This window comes from Rhipicephalus sanguineus, chromosome 4 (assembly GCF_013339695.2).
Source record: "Rhipicephalus sanguineus isolate Rsan-2018 chromosome 4, BIME_Rsan_1.4, whole genome shotgun sequence".
In the NCBI taxonomy this organism is placed as follows: Eukaryota; Metazoa; Arthropoda; class Arachnida; order Ixodida; family Ixodidae; genus Rhipicephalus; species Rhipicephalus sanguineus.
The window spans coordinates 174933269-174952208 of record NC_051179.1 but is presented as its reverse complement, the minus strand read 5'-3'; the positions used below and the strand labels follow the sequence as shown (position 1 = coordinate 174952208).

The following is an 18940-nucleotide window of genomic DNA, read 5'->3' as shown; positions in this document are numbered from 1 at the left end:
TCAAGCATTCTGATCATAAATACGGTGCTCTCATATTTACATCCATGACGCAGGGGTGTAGTTATGAGACTACAGGAATCGGAAGCGTGCTATGACGCCGCACACTTTGAGGGCGTTTGCTATGCCCTACATTGTTCTCAGTCTGTAAAAATCAACCACATTGTCCCCTGAACAGGCTGTAGTATAAAGGTACCAATTTCAGCAAATTTTGTTGAGCCAATGTGACAATAATACAAAAGAAGACTTTCAAATCCGTGACGTCACGATGACCTGAGATTTAAACGCGAAATTTAACAATGAGCCTTCATTGGCCTCATTTCCCTGACCTTCATTTTCTCTTCTATCAATAAATATATGACGGCGATATTAAAGACAATAGAGTTCAAAAATTATAATGCATCCGTATAACTTGACTCATTGCTTAACTTTAGTGTCCAGTTAAAAAAACTCGCAGGGTCCCTTATGCACTCCCCTAAGACGACTCAAAGGCGAAAGCCAGTTAGTTTTTCTTCTCAGTCGATATATTGATCATGCCGCGTCACCGTTCGAAAGCTTTCGGCACCTAACGTGGTTTTGCACTGCCTCCAGGATGGGAGGCACCTCGCCTGGTTTTGCACTGCCTCTGTGATCGGCACACATTTGACCAAGCGATTATGTCCAGTGATGACGTCATTATGTGGATTTACGAAAATGTGACGTCACGGTAACGACATTGATAATGTCACAAATTTTGGCATCTGATATCACGTGATGATGATTTTTTGCATCACTCGTGTTGGCGCCGACGCCGCGGAACGCCGATGAATTTCCGCGTTCGATGAGGCCTCTTATTGCGCAAAAGCATAGTCGCCTTAATATCCGCGTGCAAGCAAGCGCTTCCACAACGCTGGGAGATGTGTCCACAACGCTGATCGTTTCAATACGAACTTCACGCGTGCAAACTGACGCATTGTCGTTTGGCACGCTTTCACAACGTTGACGCCTTGCCGTAGGTCTCATCTATTGAATATGCACCTTCCAGGTGCGAGGTCTGCACTACAGGTGGCAGTGTTCCCTGCGACAGCTGTACTCTGTTCGAAAGTCACCCCTTCGGAACGGAGAACCGAAACATTTTATTCTGTCCTATGTACATAACCGACGTCTGCGCCCACTCGAGACTGCCGTCGTGATAACTATAACCTAGCCTTTGTAGGCGTCACGGCGTCGTGAAAGTGCGCAGTGCGCTCGCTTCACACGCACAGCTACTCGAATGACAAAACATACCTGTGTCGGAATTTACGAAAGACGCTTGGCTCAACGCTTAATAATGCAGCATAAACGGCTCATCGTAGGCTGCCTGGTATAATATTGCACATATTTATAATAGAGTACCCAAAGCTTTTCGTACACAGTCGCCTTGCATGGTCGCTACTTCGCACGTGTCGTACGCTAACAAACTCTTTGAGCAGGGCTTGCGGCCGCTAGTTTAGTTCTAAAGTTTCGTGCGTACCAGAGCCGCTATCAAAGCCGTTCACGTTGTTCTCGGGAAGTGACGAACGCAGTTCACTCACGTCTGAGTTTATTGCAGACAAGGGATAATATGGAGCATCTACGGCGCGCTTACGCGAGCACAACGAAGAAAACGCACCAAGGCATGGGTGCACTCCAAGAAAAAAATCGAGTATTTGGGGAGTGTTTCTGCCATACGGCTTGTATAATCGTCATCCACCTCCCGTACTTTCCTTGCATTCTCACTGCGGTCCCGGCACTTCGCGGTCATGAACGGGCACAACGACGTGCGCGCTATCATCGCGGAATAGCATTCTTGACAGGAAAGCAGCGAAATCCGGGTTTTCAAGCAAGAAAATGTTGGCAGCCGAGATGACGGTTAGAGCTGTGTGGCAAAAAAATTGGCCGCGTATCTGCGTGCTTCGCTGCAAATGTCGTCTAAAGACGATAGAAGAGGCGCTGCGTGAGATATGGACGCCATCTGGAAATACGTCGGGAAACACGAGTGCTGTGTTGCGGGCTGGTAGTCCCGGCTCAGCGGCAGGCGAAGACCGGCGGTGACCAACGCGACCGGTGGGGACGCCGGCCAGCCCGAACACGCTGTTTGGCGCGATGCGCCGAAGCAGAAGAAACGTCCGCACTCAACGAGTACTCTCCACAAACTCTCTTACTTACACGTCGCCTGGGTAAAACAGGAATGCCAGAGCGGCGCCCCCTGTCATTCGTACAATGCAATACCGAACCGAAGCCGAAACACAACATGAGCTTGTGCAGAGGGCACGGAGGAAGACAAGTTTCAGCGCACTCGCATTTTCAGCGCACCTTAAGAAACTAGGGTTGTAACATTGTAGGGCGAGTAGGGCCAGAAGGACCGTCACGACGAAAACCTGCCTCCTCAGTCGTATTTGCCTGTAACGTTGGTGTGGCTTCGCGTTCCCTCCTCCGCTCCTGGCCTTTCCACAAAGCTACTGCCTAAGTACGAAGGCCCCTACCGCGTCCTACGTCAAGCATCCCCAGTTAACTATATGATTGAGCCTGTTCAATCATCTACGGACCGCCGTCGTCGCGGCCGCGAGACTGTTCACGTCGATCGACTGAAGCCGCATTATGACCCACCAGTTGTACCTGTTCCTTATGGCGCCAGGACGGCTCCTTTTCCTCGGGGGAGTGATTTGTAACATGGTAGGGCGCAGACAAGAACGCCTGCGAAAGAAGAAGACGAAGACGGTTGTTGTTGGCGCTCGCGCTTGCTCGGCTTGGACCGCTGATCGCTTCAGCTGTGGCAATCTTTTAATAAACGCGTTACTGTCTCAACGTTAAACGCATACCATCAAGGTCTTTAAAATTGCGTATCTATGTATTTTCTGTTAAAGGAACACACCGCCTAATACTTACCTAGTGATGTTGCGCCTCAGATATGCGTAATGTTTGCTTTTTGATCAACAATGTACACAAGTATGAACCTAGTTAGCCGTTCACGATGGCTGGCCCTTGGGCAAGTGGTTCAACTTTGGCCGAGTGGCTGAATCGAGGGACGTGCCGACAAACAGAAAGACAGACAGAAGGACAGACAGAAAGACAGACCAAAATTTCTGCGTTTAAGTTCCCCAAGAAAGACTATCGTCTTAAAATAATACACAAATACTCGGTTTTTTCTTAGAGTGTAGGCTATATTAAAGCTCTCTGATGATTCCCACAGCCACAGCGGCTACATAAAAAAACACAGTTTTTTTTTTTTTGCAGCGGTCGTGCAACAGCACGTGGGATTAACACGAATCTTATGACACACGTCGGCAGCTTCCCTATGCCGGCAGGTTCTATATGACTAAACTTAAAAAGTAGCACATTTTTGTTTATCTCGCTGTAAGAAGATTAAGATAACATTTGGCGCCTCTTGTGAAAAATAGCCGGCCCATGTGCTTAGCATAGAAAAGTAATTGTATTCTGGCACAGTAATTCCGTTAAACAGGCCGCGGATACCTGTGTTGTTCGTCAGGCTGAAACAAAAGAAATCGCTGATGGAAATGTAACGTTCTGGCTCCATCAGCAGCCGTCCGATTTTCTGTCATTCCATTCAGTGATGGCTAGGTCGCCTATACCTGCACCTGGACAGCTTAACACTCTCCCATCTGAGAATATAACGTGCTATAATACCCCTGCCACACTGGACGTTTTAATGTCATTCGAATGGAATGACATTCGCATCTAATGACATTATGCGGCTGCTACACAGTGATATTTAATGTCATTAGAATCGAATGCAATAAGAAATCGAATGAGTTCGAGAAAGAGATAAAAGCGAAGGAAAGGCAGGGAGGTTAACCAAGTTGCACCCGGTTTGCTACCCTACACGGGGAGGGGGAAGGGAAGAAAAAAAGAATAGAGAGAGCAAGGAGGAAAGAGTGAACAAGTAATACGCGCACAGTGTTCAGCGCACACACACAGACAGTCACAAGCGAGAAATATTTGACATCGCTTCCTCTGCGGTTGTCTAAAAGTAGGCGTTAAAAAGGCTTGCAAGGACTGGCTTCAAGAAATCCAGAACTTGCAGAGCACAGATTGCCACGACAAGAACCTACAAGTCCTCGCTGTTTTGAGGTCTCTCATCTCCTCAACGGAATGACAATGAGTTCGAAAAACTCATTCGCCGTCGCAGCCGAACCGAATGTATACTCTCTACCCCAGAGACTACTTAAAATGTGGCATTCAGCATTCCCAATTTGACACGCATTCATACAAACTCGCTATTAATGTTGCTTTTTTTTTTTAGGCATCTCTCATTTTAACGAGAACAGGTGTACGAAAGGCTGCTGCAAAATCACTTTACTCTCCCACTCAGTGGCGTCTGGCCGCCGGCGCTGTTGGTCGTAGTGTAAACAAACAGACGCCTGTGTGCACGTTTATCTGCAGCGATGGCATCAGGTCCACGAGCGCACTGGATCCAGGCGGAGGCGTTTGCTCTCATAAGGCTATGGGAAGACTATTTTGCGGAGTTCCTTTGCAAACTGCTTTCCCGCATGGACGCATGTGAGACTGCGTTTTGAAAGCGAATAAACGTGGAACGCTCTGGGTTTCTGAGTGTGTGCTGTCGCACCGTAAACTGCCACGGGTGTCACTTCGCGTTGGGGAAAGCTTCAATAGACGTGGCACATCTTTTTTTTTTCGTCACGCCGCGCATGCCTTAGGCGAACGCACTCCGCCTTGTTTCACATTCATACCCAACAGGCTGCGTCTTGATACTTCTATCTGAAGATCAATGAGTCTCTTCGACTGTCTTATGCGCTTTTCTCGCAACGCGAAGTAGAAAGCAACTAAATGAATTATTTGCTGCAGCTTAGCGTCGTTGTTCAGCGGCACTGCCATGTCAGCCATGTTGCTTGTGTTCATGTTGCTACTGGCTAAGCGTCGTCTTGGCTTATCGTGGCCAGATATTATGCGATACAAAATTTTAGACGTTTATTTTTTTGTGAAGCGACTTCCCACATGTCTTTTAAAATAAATAACATCATTTTTCTACAACTCTACATGACCATCCTCAACTTTTCCGGCCATTTTTTGTCTGAATTATCGACATAGGTATGATGAACGAATGACATTACTTTTTCCTGTGTAGCACCATCACGGATCGATGGCATTCGTTGCACCGAATGACATTCGAACCTAATGACATTATCATCTCCAGTGTGACAGGGGTATAAGCTGTCGAACATTTTTTTCTAAACGTGCAGTTGTCCCATAAGAGACGGCGCAAATCATTTACCTTTTCTCCTAAACACAAAATGATCCCTGCAATTGAACACACCAGCAGAGTACTTCGTTGTCTATATCGTCCCATTTTTTTAACGGCGCAGCTGTTCTTCGTCGAGCTTCCCTTGCGATGGCGTAGCGGTGATCACGTGGCATTGCAGTGTGTCGAGAGTGAAGCTCCGTAGCAAAGGGAGGGCTGTTCCATGCCGTAGGAAAGGGGAGGAGTGCCAAGAGTGCTGAGGGTGAAGCATGACGGGTAAACCAATGAGTTGCGCGTTAGGAAGGCGAAGAGTGGGGCCTTGTGGAAAGCGTGAACCAATGAGAGGCGCTACAAGAAGGGCGAGAGTGAGGCTCAGTGGAGTAATCAGGCTGTTTTACGAGAAGTAGGTGAGTGAATGTATAGGTGGAGTGCAAAGAAGTGCGTTGGTTCTCTGTCAGTTCGCACTTTCATAATGGCGACGACTTCTCATGAGGAAGAAGGCGCACGACGTGAGCGTAAGCGAGAGCTGACGCGGGAACGGGCATGTCGTCGCCGGGCCAACCGCGATATTCGTGCAAGAGACCGAAGCTAAGCGGCAGTGAAGGTATGACTTGAAACATATAGAAGTACGATATAGCCTGATGCAGGAGGGGCATCAGCTTTGCCGTTTCGATGGTGTTCGCGAAGTGGAGCTATAGCTGGATATTTTTTTTCTAAACACACACACACACACGCACGCACACGCAAACCTCCCACACTAGAGTGCATATTATTGTATTTCGTCTCTATCCTTTGGTCTTACGCCAACATCGCAGCTGTCGCGAGGAGAGTTGCCATATACTTCTTTCAAGCCACCGAATTAGACGCACGACGCTGCTGCTCCCCTACGTGACGGACATGTACAGTACGGTCCACTCTTAGAGGGAAAACGCGAGCAGGCGGCCAGCGTAAAGTCCCTTAATATATAGGAAGTAGCGACACTCTCCTCCATATCCTCTCCAAAGTGTCCAACCCTCCTCTCCCAAGTGTCCAAACCTTATCTATATCCTCTCCCAAACGGCCACCGTGCGGGCGCCGGCCCTATAACCCGGCTCGTGCCACTTTCCTATCAATAATGCTATGTCACGCTGATAACGCGCGCAGCGTTGGTAACCGCGAAGTGCCGGAACCGCGGTTAAGAAAAAGAAAGAGCGGGAGAGGAGGGTGCTCGGCGTGGCGGCTCGGTTAAAAGAAAGACGGTACTTTCCCAAAAATATCCAGGGACTTTAGGCCAGCGGTCCGCGCAGCGCTAACTGCTGGCGAGATTTGGAAACGCGGAGCATGCGCGTAGAATCACAAGGGCGGTTCGTGTCCCGCGTCGTCTGCTACTTCTTCGCCTCAGCGCTCGGCGTGCGCTAGCGAAATTCTATATTTCTACGGTTGGAAGGACAAGCTTGCTATGATCTCTGCATCGGGAATATATTTCGTTGTCTGTTATAAAAAGCAGCCGGCTGGTGCGAGCAGCATGTGGAAAGCTTACGACTAACTAATCGGTGAGCACTTGCGCTAGTTGGTAATGCATTATGAGGTAAACTGCGCAAAAAAAAAAAAAAAAAAAACGTCGACAAAGGGAGAACAGAACAGCACAAGCGCATGTGCTTTTGCTGTTCTCCCTTTGCCGACGTTGTTTTTTTTTTTCGCAGTTTCCCTCATAATTAGCACTTACACTAGGTTACGCAAGTGACAGGCTTCGTTATTACTTTCACAGAATTCCACAGCTGGGGGCCCCAATCGAAATTTGGCCGCTGGGGCCGCAAATCGCATCGCATCAAAACTGGCGAGAAAACAGAGCAACAAACAAACAACACATTTTTTTTTTGCCTGCTTATTACCCGACGAGGCGCAGAAAGAGTGGCGGCTACATGAACCGCACTGCTGAAAAACGGAAGCGCTGTCCAGCGCTCGCCAAGCGCAGGGGTGCAATTGTAGCAGACGAACAGCGGCAAACGCGGCCCTTACGCCTTTATGCGCGTGCGCAGCGTTTACAAATCTCGCCGCCAGTTTGCGCCACGCGGGCCGGCGGCCACGCGATCGCGTGTTTCCTATAACAGTGGACCGCACTGTACACACGCGCATCCATATCTTATCATAATCACTTAACGCTCTTCTTTCCCCATCACCCTTCTATGTCTAGAGTAGCAGACCACAGCAAACTGTAGCTAAGGACAACCTCTCTGCCTCCCTGCAAATAAATCTCTCTGTCCATTTGTCCCTCTATCTATCAGATTCGTGAGCCCTTTATTCGAAACGCACACACAAAATATACAGTTTCACCGCAAGGACGAAGAAATGAATGCGATAGCAACAAATTGTAATATTATATGAAGTAAGACTGGCAGCTAACTGTTTCGTATCCGATCTCGCGTAACTCTGGAAACGTTCCAGGGAGAGAAGCACTTTTACCGCAGTCTCTTCGCGTTGAGAGCACAGCACGTATAGAATGGTATACGAGCCGTCTGCTAATGCCTGCCGAGATAGCGCGCGCGCCCTTAATATGAAAGTTCGCAGTTGCTGCGCGAGCCATAACCCCCTCCTCCCCACCACTGAGTTCTTTCATGCTCCTTCAAGACGAGCGCGGCCTTTCCTCTCTGCTATACACCTTTTCACAGGAGCACCCTCGCCCCATGCTCGCACCAGTGCGCTGCTAGGGTCGAGGGTATGTTTTCAGTGTTGCCATCGCGCTTTGGGCTGCGCATGTTGTATCTATACGCTTGCTACACTTGGATGTTGTGTGTGAATTAGGCGCTTCTTTGCGATAAAAAGAGATTGTAATGGCCGGAAATGGTGCGTATTCAAAGAACCGATCGTCTGGCCATCACTGTGTCGTGCACGGGTGCACGAACAATCAACGGAAAAGGAACATTTTAGGCGTGACTGTGTGTCCGCAGCACAGCACGCCGCGCGAGGGCTGCAAGTGTGACATGTTCTCGCTGTATCGCTTTCCGTCGTCGCCGGAATTGCAGAAGAAATGGGTGGCGTCGGTAAATCGGAAAAACTTCCGTGTGTCGCCATCGTCACGCCTGTGTTCGCGGCACTTCGTTGGCGGAAAAAAAACCGACGAGAACAACGTCCCCATGCTGCATCTGGGATACCAACGAAAGGTACGCAAATCGCTGATGTTTTACCTAATAACTCACAAGAGTGTAGTGGATTTGTTCTTTAGAAGTCTGAATTTTTTCTTCTTCAGGTTGTTGTGGGGCGGCGACGCTTGGTTAGGCAAGAATATCTTCCCAAATCAAAGAAGGTACGGGTGTGCTTTGCATACTCCTCGGAGTTGGACGACAAACTATGTTTCTTTTTACAGAAGCGTGTGAATGATGACGCCCTCTCGGACTCGGCTGAGACAAGTGCGCAAGCAAGTGAAGGCACAGTAAGTGTTTCCGATCCAGTCACGGCCGGCGTAAACCCCAAACAATGCACTAAATGGCGAGGCTGGTGAAATAACAAGCACTCGCTCACGTGGATATAAAAGCGACAGGGCTGAATTAACGCGTCTTCGTTGCGCTGTGGAGCATGCAGGGTTCACATATGGCTCGCGCTGCAAGATTAATTTAACCTAGATGAAAAATTGCGAGACGCTTGTGACATCAATAATCAGTCCGATCGCGAAGTCATACAAGACATAAGCCTCCTCCTTTTACTGTTTTCTTTCCGCACGGCGAAGGCTCTCTAGCTTTCACGTTGGCGTAACACGCATTTCAATATGTACTGATGCAGCATTCCAAAGCTCTGTTTAACGGCCTCGTGAAAATTCGTAATTAAAAGAAACTGTTTCGCTTTCACCTACGTGTTCCACCTTTCAACGACGGTAACTACGAGATAGAGTTGTGTGCAACATTAGTCAAAGCTTTGTGACTAACCGCGCAGCTTAACAGAATGACCAAAGCGCAGCAATTAGTTTTGCATATCACTGTGCCATCAGTCGGAAAATATTCTACGCAGCCTCAGATTTTTTACCCCTGAAGGTATCAGAACTTGCACAGCTTTTTTTTCTTCTTTTTTTCTAGAATGATGTGAACTCATTAAAACCACACTCATTAAGGTCATTTCTGGTTAAAGTCCTCTCAGAATATCCCAGTCCTGTACTACGGATATTGTCAAACATCATAGACAGAGTTACACGCAGCATACGCAGTATTAAGGCACTGTAAGCACTATTAATCTACGTACACAGTGCATCAACAATCACGATGAATGCCTGCTAAAAGAGCTTAGATTGCCCAACAGTACTAAGGGCCCCTCCAGCTTCTTTTGGATGGAGTTCATGCTTGAACTTGCCTTTGAGCAGCACTTACTGTTTTAGTGTTACGCCTTCATTTAGTGTTAACGATCAATAACCTCCACTGTGAATGTGGCATACCACTTCCTAGTGATGTTGTGCAGTGTGACAATTTTCATCTGCAGTGATTTACCTGGTGCACCGAGCTTACATTCTCGCTGTGATTAAATATGCAATAAAGGTTACAGAACTTTTACTGTTTCAGTGCACTGGGTTCCTACAGCCCACACTAATTTATTTGAATGCTCCTTTGCTGCACAGCCTCTCTCCGACACTGAGAATGATGAGAACGTGCCCAATCTATGCAAGCCTTCTTTGGTAAGTGCAAGCGTTGGACTTCCTTCTAATACCCTAGGTTGTAGTACGATAGCTACGGGCATAGGTCGTCAAACTAGCTCATGAGCAGACTTACTACACCTCAGATCGGGCTGTGAGTCCGAGTGAGCTGTGTTTACAAAATGTTCATTGAGTCTGAGTTCGAGTGGTTTGAGAAATATTTTGATGAATGTGAGCCTGAGTGAGCCCTCGATCCATATTTTTTTTGTGCGTATCTGAGTGAGCTCTTATTTTTTTTTTTGCCTACCTATGGCTGCGATTGTATTTCACGTTCACAGCTTCTTCACGTGGTGCAGTCTGCTTAAATGAGAAAAACATGCCCTTGCATATATCATTATGGTCTAGAGTATCCTCTTACAAGCTCATTCCAACCACAAACAACCAAATTATTTAATGATGTGGTCCCATGATGTCTGGCTGTTGGTTAATACTGATAGCTACTCATATGCACTTAAAGCTTGCAAGTAATGAGATTGCTTCAGTGCACTCATTTATCGCTGATGTATTTTTTTAGGGGTGTGCGAATATCAAATTTTTCGAATACGAATCGAATACGAATATCCACCTTCGAATATCGAATCGAATATCGAATATCAAAGAAAAAATGCCTCCACGGTAACGATATTTTATTTAACATGTAGCTATTTGAAAAAAAAAAACATTAATAGCCTGACTGACAACACAACATACACTGCTATCTCCAGAACACAATGTCCAGGCTAGCACAATGCACATCACAACACAAGGAAATATCACGGCACAATGAAAGTAATGACTAGATGTTATCATGAAGAAATACGAGTTGCTTCACACGATCAGGCAGCAGGTGCTCCCTTCTAACAGAGACAACCCGCCCCCCCCCCCCCCCCCCCGCCATTGAAAAGGCACGATCGCTTGGAACAGGAGTGGCTGGTATAGGGAGGTACATGGTTAAAGCTTTGCCAGAGTGGGGTATCTGAAGGTGCCTACAGTCCGCTACCAGTCACATGGGTCACTGTCTTTCTTCAGAAGTGGTCCCGCATAGTGAACGAGTGGTAGTGCGGCACGTTACGGCCGCATAATATTGAAAATGTACGGTTACATGATCGCCAACAGCGCTGCACGGCGGATATGCACCAGCAATAAATCATACGTATTGGGACGCTCGTCGCAGGCAGATATCGTGCCTCCGTGTACTTACGATGTGTATCGCTCCTCTCGGCAACGTTTTTAGCTATACGAACGCAGCAGAAATGTGGAAGACGAGTTATTTTATGCATGATAATCGAATCGCATATACGAATTTTTCGAATATTCGAAGTTATCGAATATTCGAAACTTTTCGAATACACGATTTTCGAATCGAACACGAATATTTCGAATGTAATATTCGATGAATATTCGAAACTTTCGAATATTCGCACACCCCTACTATTCGTGTCCTGCGCATAATATCAACAGAATGATCTTAAGTAATCACAAAGCTTCTCAACCACTGCAGCGCAGTCTGCACCAAGCATCGCTAGCAGTCTCTGCTAGCGATGCAGAGATGCCTAGCGGAAGACTGTATTGTAAATAGGCGATGAAATCTCGCAATGAGGAAATCACTTCCGGTGCACCATACTTCTCGTCCTGTGTGTAGCTGCTCTGAAAATTTAGGTTCGCATAACCTTAAGCTGGTATTGAGTTAGACGAACATTGAAAAAAGCAAGTGAGCATGAACAATGTCTACGCACTTGCTTGTCCCCCTTTCTCACGGCGCTTCAAAAAAAAAAAAACAGAAATTTATATTAAGAGTGCTTTGCACTCTCTGAACACTGTTACGAACAGGCACCACGAAATGAGAAGCAAAACGTCATCACATGTTTACATAGCAGCGCACAGCCATGAAGCAGCACTACAACGCTGAAAAACATTTATGCCGGGGTCCACCAAGACTTTCATGACGTATTTCTGTCACGGATGTACGTCATCAAAATGAACGCCATCAGATGGCAAAGAAAAAAAACTATAAGAAAACGTTCCGTCGATAGGAGTTGAACCCATGACCTCTCGGTCGGCGACGATGGCTGGCGCGCGTTTAGCCCACTTAACTATCGCCAAACATTTCCGAGGCTACATGAACGCGCCTTATACCTTTCACACTTTCCTCTAACAGTGCTCTTGGATGAATGGATGCTGTGAGCGTCCCATTTATAACGGGGCGGTGACATCAAGCAGCCACTGCAAAATGCTAGAACACGTGATATCATCTCAGGTCACCAGAAGTCTCCTGAAACCACCTTGCTGTTCTGGCACAGCATGGTTTTCATAAATCATTTTCTCGCAAAGCTCAACTTGCTTCCTTGAAAGGTAATTTCAGATGATTCTTCAATAGGTATTTTTCTTGATTACTCGAAAGAAATTGATAAAGTGAACCATAAGCTACTACTTTTGAAGAAAAAAAATCTGTGAAATATGGATGATCATCTCCTATACCTAGCCTGAGTATATATTTCCTTAATAATCATTTGCATTTCGGAGCATATTTGTGAGGTATAGGTATTTTCCACTTCTTTAAAGGTGCCATGCAACAATTTTGAATTAATTCTGCAATAAACTAGAAGCTTACTGTCTTGCGAATCGCTTGCCACAATTTTTTTTTCAGGGTAAATTGATATGGCCTGGTTACAAAGGCTGAAGTTGGCGGCGATGCTGTCCGCCGCATCCCTACTAATTAGACAGGGGACAACGCGTGTGCAATTAAGGCACACGCACAAGGCCTAATGGCAGTGCTACATCTCCATTTTACACACACACACGCGCGCGTACTATGCACGCTTTACCGCAATACACTGCGTGCACTTCGCCGCAAGACAAAACTGCGTTGCGGCAACGTTGACTTTTACAAAGACGTTTAGGTGTCGTGAACTTAAGTAGGCAAAGCTCCCAGCAATGAATTATTTGCTATATTTCCTGTTTTATTTGTATACACCTATCTAAACAGGCACTGCTTTGAAAACCGGTTGTCATCATCGGTGACAGTACAATTAAGCCACTCCGACAATAACGTCGGGTGAACGCCTGATCATATCCTGTCGTTTGCAACTTGTGCATTCCATATCTGGCTCGCGCAATTATGCAAGACGAAGCTTAAATAAAGTTTTAGTTCAAGTGATTCGTCCAAATGACAGTCCAACTGACCAGCCATCGATCCTCACGCGACACACGCACTTATCACACATCCACGTATGCCACAATACTAGTTGTGCGCCAAACAGACATTCACAAATCGCATAACACGTGGCCCTTATTTCATGCTCGTACAGCTAGTTATCCTTGATTAAAGATATCGCGGCCAGCACTTCGGGAAATCGGCGTTACCTTCTAAGCACCGCGGAGAAGCTCACTCCGCTCATAAACGTCCACTGAACACGGCGACATCGCAGGAACAAAAGCGGCAAAGAGTTGTACATGAATCACTTTCTACAACACTCTTACTCAACGCGACCACGTCCCCACGGGCAGAGGCGGTCCTCGCAAATACACACAGCTCACGGTCAAAACCAACACTTACCACGGAGTACAAACCACCATAGGATTTCTCACAAGTTAGTGAGAAGCTCCATAGTAACCACACTACCGAACCCACCCAAAAATTTCCAGCCCAGTGAATCTGCCGCCACCTATTTACACACTTCAAGCCAAGTCAAGTCATTTTTAAGCGGATATTAGGATGAACCGAGCGCTTATCCCCACATAAGTGCTCGTACCCCCGGGTGGCAGGAGACAGTGCCGGAACCAGGGTAACAGCCCAATTTAACTGTTAGTGCATGTAGACATAGTACCGATTTTTAATTTGTGACGACGTGTCGTTGTTATGCTAGGGTTGCGGGGGATAAATTGAGCGATGAGTTTCCTCTTCGGTAGAACAGTGACCCGAAAGCAGCCTTCGATTTAGGAGGATTCCAGTCGTGCACGGCATTCGCGGATATGTGGCTCTAGTCCAACGCGGTTGCAAGAAAATGCTCTAGGCCGCGCAGAACATGCAGCACAGTTGTAACATTCCAACACTGACAGAGACAGAAAATTTTTATTCTTCTTCTTTCTCTTTCCCCAGTTCCCCAGACAAAGCAGTTCTTCGTCGTCTTTGAGTCGCTACACTCTCCCTGGCTTTGTTTTGTCCCTCCGCTGGATGTATGGAATTACATTGCTGATGGCAGCTATTTCCATGACACCATCTTCCGTTATGTAGCCGATGGTCTTAAGTATTCCGTCTTTTCTAGCCGTTTTGGTCACCTTAAATGGTCCCAACAGTTTTGCACTATGACTGCCATAGCCTTTCCGTATCAAAACTAGATCACCTAGAGTAATATTGGGGATCTTGTTATGACGCTTGTCAAACGCTCGTTTAAGCGACTCCCTGTGATTTCTTTGGTTCTCTGCAGTCTTCTTGGTCTCCTCAAGGTGTAGTTTTGTCTTGATTTCCAGCGTGTCGTCTGCAGGCAGATACGCCGGTTCACCGAAGGCCGCATACTGGGGACTGCATCCCAAAGCACTTGTATGGGATCTATTATGATGCGACACTGCTGCTTGTAGGCAACATTTCCACCCTCCTGGGAATTCCGGGTACATGCTTATGTATTGTTTTATGTCTCGGATGACCCGTTCTGCGAGCCCGTTGGCTGACGGGTGGTATGGGGCTGTGAACTTCAGAGTGATGTTTTTTTCTTGTGCCCACTTTGCAAGTTCCTGGCTCCTAAATGCCGACCCATTGTCATATACAATGCATTTCAGTCCCTTAAACATGTCCCTGTTCAGTAGTGCTATGACGGTTTGTGCATTCTCCCTTCCTGGCTTGGCCGCAACAATCCTTGAGCATTCGTCAATGCATACTAAGAAAGACTGAGGTCTCCTCACGCCTTCGCTTTTTTTCTTTAGCTCAGCGAAGTCAACATGAACGGTCTCAAATGGCACACTTGCGTGAGGTGGGAATATTATAGTGTCCGTTTTCTGCTTGTATTTAGCCTTGTTGAGTTGACAACTGTGGTAGGAGCTGATGTAATCGGCGACGTCCTTCTTCATTCCTGGCCATGTAAATCGCCTTCTCAACTTGTAATAGGTTCGCCAAAACCCATCGTGTCCTCCTGAATGTGGGCTGTCATGATACAGCTCAAGAACCTTTCGTACCAACGTAGCTGGAACCTGGAACTTTCCTCCTATGGGCATCAATTGCTCTGTACCTTCCCAGAGTTTAAGTTCACACTTTCCTTTTCCCCACAGCCACTGATTATTGGAAGCCGAGAAAGTGCATCGGCATCTGATAATTCTTGCCCGCGTCTGTGTGCGACTTCAAAGTCAAACTGCTGGATTTCACTGATCCAGCGGGCTATTCTCCCTTTTGGTTGTGAAACATTCAGCAAATGGGTAAGTGCCTGATGATCAGTGAATAGTTTGAATTTTGTACCTTCGATGTAAGATCGAAAATACCTCATTGCTAGAACAACGGCCAATGCGGCCTCCTTCTCTGTTGTGCTGTAGTTCTGCTCTGCCTTCGTAAACGTATACGAATAGCAGCGAATAACTTGGGCTCCTCTTTCATGTTTTCGCTGATACAGAACAGCACCTGCACCGAAGTTGGAAGCATCTGTCGTCAGTTCAAAGGGAAGAGTGAAATCGGGTAGCGTAAGGATCGGATCTGATGATATGGCTGATACTAAGTCATCGAAAGCCTTTTCACATTCATCAGTCCAAATAAAATCTGTGTTCTTGTGAAGCAAATTGTTCAGTGGTTTCGCTCGGGCCGCAAAATTTTTTATGAAGTTTCTGAAGTGTCCGGCAAGCCCAAGGAGAACTCTGAGCGCGTGTACACTATCTGGCTTCTTCATGTGCCTTACGCGCTCCACGGACTCTTCCTTAGTGCTTTTAGTAAATGCATCCAGGACGCGTCCAAGAAATGTAATTTTTGCCTGGAAGAACTCACTCTTCTTAAAATTTACGTTCAGTTTAGCTTCGCTCAGTGCGATCAAAACAGCAGTCAGATGTTCAGCGTGAGACGTTTCATCTTTTGAATAGACTAAAATATCGTCGACATAGACGTTGCAAAATACTCCAAGAAAGGGTTTCAAGACGCCATTCATCATCTTTTGAAATCAGGCAGCGCTGTTCTTCCACCCGAAAGGTAAGCGATTGTACTCATATACGTCAAAAGGAGTGACAACGGCCGTGTACATTTTATATTCCTCTTCGAGTGGTACCAGCCAAAATCCTTTGCAAAGATCTATTCTTGAAAAGACTTTGTAACATCCCGTTTCCTCAATTATTCCATCAATTCTTGGCATTGGAAAAGGGAATAGGTCTGTTTGGTGATTCAAGATTCGGTAGTCTGTACATAGTCTCAAAGATCCATCTTCTTTAGGAGCCAGCGTAATTGTTGAGGCGAACGTAGACACCGATGGCCGTATTATGCCAGCATCTAACATATTTTGGATCTCGCTTTTCAACCAAATTTTCTTCTCGCGTGATATGTTGCAAGGCTTTCTCCTGACCGGTGTAACGTCTTTCAGCTTGAAAGGAACCGAAAATTCTGTTGTTGCTGGTGGATAGTTGCTTAAGCAGACAAGTTCGGGGAACTTGCGGCGGACGTCGTCTTCACTTGTAATAAGGCGATCTGCGATACTCAAGGAGGCGCACGTCTCTGTCGCCACAGTCCCTTCATCATTCCAATAAAGGTTTAACTTTGGGGTCTTCATATCAGGTCGAGAAAGTAAAAATTTGTAGTCACACCCTTTTACTACGAGAGCGTCAATGTCAGCATTCTGGCCTTGAAAAGAGGCACTTGTTCTCACCCATTTATCATAAATTTGTCTCGTCTCATCAAAACTTTGTACTTGTACCGACCTCCCTCGAATAATTTCTTTCCTCTTTACAAGTGCCTCATTTATGACAGACACAGATGCCCCACTACCTACGAGAGCATCAACATCTTCACCATTGACCTTTAGTTTGATATACAGAAGGTTAAGAGCCGTTACAAAAATAGTCTCCAATTTTGTCGTCGGGTGGGACTGTGCACCCTCTTTTATTCGTTTTTTGTTTCAGCTGCATCTGGATGCGAAGAAGCCATATGCTCTTGGTCGTTACTGGCATCGGAGATTACATTGACCACTCGGTTTCGACCATGCCAATTGTCAGAATCGCGTGACCTCCAAGGTGCCCTGTCGGGATGGTAATCTGGCCGACGTGGGTTCTGGGAATTCGAATCAATTGAGAGGTTCCTGAAAGAAACTAGAAGTTCCTCGATAGTTTTTGGCGATTGCACTTGTGCCTGTCTCTGGAGTTCCTTAGGAAGGCCGTAAATAATGAGCGGAACTGTCGCCGATTCCGGAAGTTTCGGGTTTGCCATTTGAAGAAGCCGCCTTTTCTCATAAAAATACTCTAGGGGCTTTCCCGATCGAAACTTGTAAAAAATCTGCTCGGTCCCACCTTTCAACGGGGTTTTCGTCGAAAGCTGCCAGGAAACTGCTTTTCCATTCATCCCATGTGTCTGTCTCGTGTCCAGCGTACTGAAGCTCGAACCACTTTCGAGCCAGTTCGGTGAGGAATGGACGCATGTTCCTGATTCGCTCACTGGATTCTTGCCACGAGTTGTCCTCACACGCGTGTTCGTAGAACTTGATCCAGGTGTCCGGCCTTGTGCTTTCACCATCAAATGGATCAGGCTTTGCTATCTCCTTGTTGTGTCTTTGTTGTGCCTGGATGACGGCAAAAAGACTGTCCATGAACTGCTGCTGTCGCTCTGCGTGTTGCTGCTGACGGTGGAGCATTTCCATGAGGCATGAGCCAACGGAGTAATCTTTGCTTGGCGCAACCCTTGACGACGCTTTCAAAAGCGGCCGCATGATGTATTCTTGAAACTCGGAGTACTTCAGTTTCATCTTCACTGATGGTTGGTTTTCGATCTCCGACGGAGTCTTCCCGGCTTTCTGAGCGACGAACTCACGTAGTTTGGAAGTCGTGATAATTTCAGGCAATTCATACGTTCCTTTAACCACGTCGCACGTCGAAAAATATGGCTTGTCACTTGAACTTCGGGATAAAGTCAAAGATATCAAGATAGCTGCGTTCTTAATCCTGTCGAAGACTGCGCCAATGTAACATTCCAACACTGACAGAGACAGAAGATTTTTATTCTTCTTCTTTCTCTTTCCCCAGTTCCCCAGCCGAAGCAGTTCTTCGTCGTCTTTGAGTCGCTACAACAGTCACAGCACAAGCTGGAGGATCAGCTATGTAAAATCCTATTGCACCATTTTTTAGGGCTCTTACTGTAAATAGTCAGCACAGAAAATATCAGTTTAATGGGCGAACGTCTATCGATATATACAGTCATGTGTGCTTTCTTATCCAAGAAGTACGCCGCGAAGGGTAATCGGTTTGACACCATGAACGCTCATTTGCAAACACTTCTAATGAGACCATGGCAAGCTCGTGGCAAATAAAGTTCATGGTAGTCTGTGCACTGATCGAGGCTTAGAAAGTACCTGCGCGAAAGCGGGGACAAAATGAAACAAAAAAGTCTCGGCTTCGCCGCAATGGCGAAGCAATGAATGCGATAGTAACAAGTAGTCATGGCACACGAAGAACGGCAAGTAGCTCGAAACTTGCAGCGCGCTGCTCAGCACAAATGGCGCACGAAAAGAACACAGAGGACGAGCGCGTACTAACAACCGTCACAGATCGACACATGCAATGCTGAAGCACAGACGCACGAAAAGAACGCGCAGGTATACACAAGACGAGCGCGAACTAACAACTGTTACAGTTGTTACTTCTTTGTGTTTGAGGAGTGCGCTGCAAGTGTCGACTAGGCACAACCAACTAGTCCCTACTTTGGCGCTTCTGGCTAGCAGTTCACTCCTTTCGCAAACGTGGCCGCTGCAAGCGAACCAAGTGGCCTTCGTGCGACCGAAAGCTTCAACGCAAACTTTGAAGTGAAAGCACAAGATGCGCAAACCTTGCCACTCCCGAAATAAGCGCACGATTACGGGTGACCCCGACCTGTAGGGCAAATTACAAGTCGGATGCGCGCATCCCACTCCTGTGAAACACAAGCA

General features: G+C 46.8%; 1 protein-coding gene across 1 annotated transcript; it reads left to right on the top strand.

The window, feature by feature from the left end:
- Window positions 1–8058: 8058 nt before the first annotated feature.
- LOC119391864 (THAP domain-containing protein 11-like) lies at window positions 8059–13832 on the top strand. The gene is made up of 5 exons (XM_049415428.1): window positions 8059–8355; window positions 8442–8498; window positions 8559–8624; window positions 9795–9851; window positions 13758–13832. The coding sequence occupies exons 1-5, from the start codon at window positions 8176–8178 to the stop codon at window positions 13830–13832; spliced, it is 435 nt and encodes a 144-aa protein (XP_049271385.1). The 5' UTR covers window positions 8059–8175.
- The last annotated feature ends 5108 nt before the right edge of the window (window positions 13833–18940 follow it).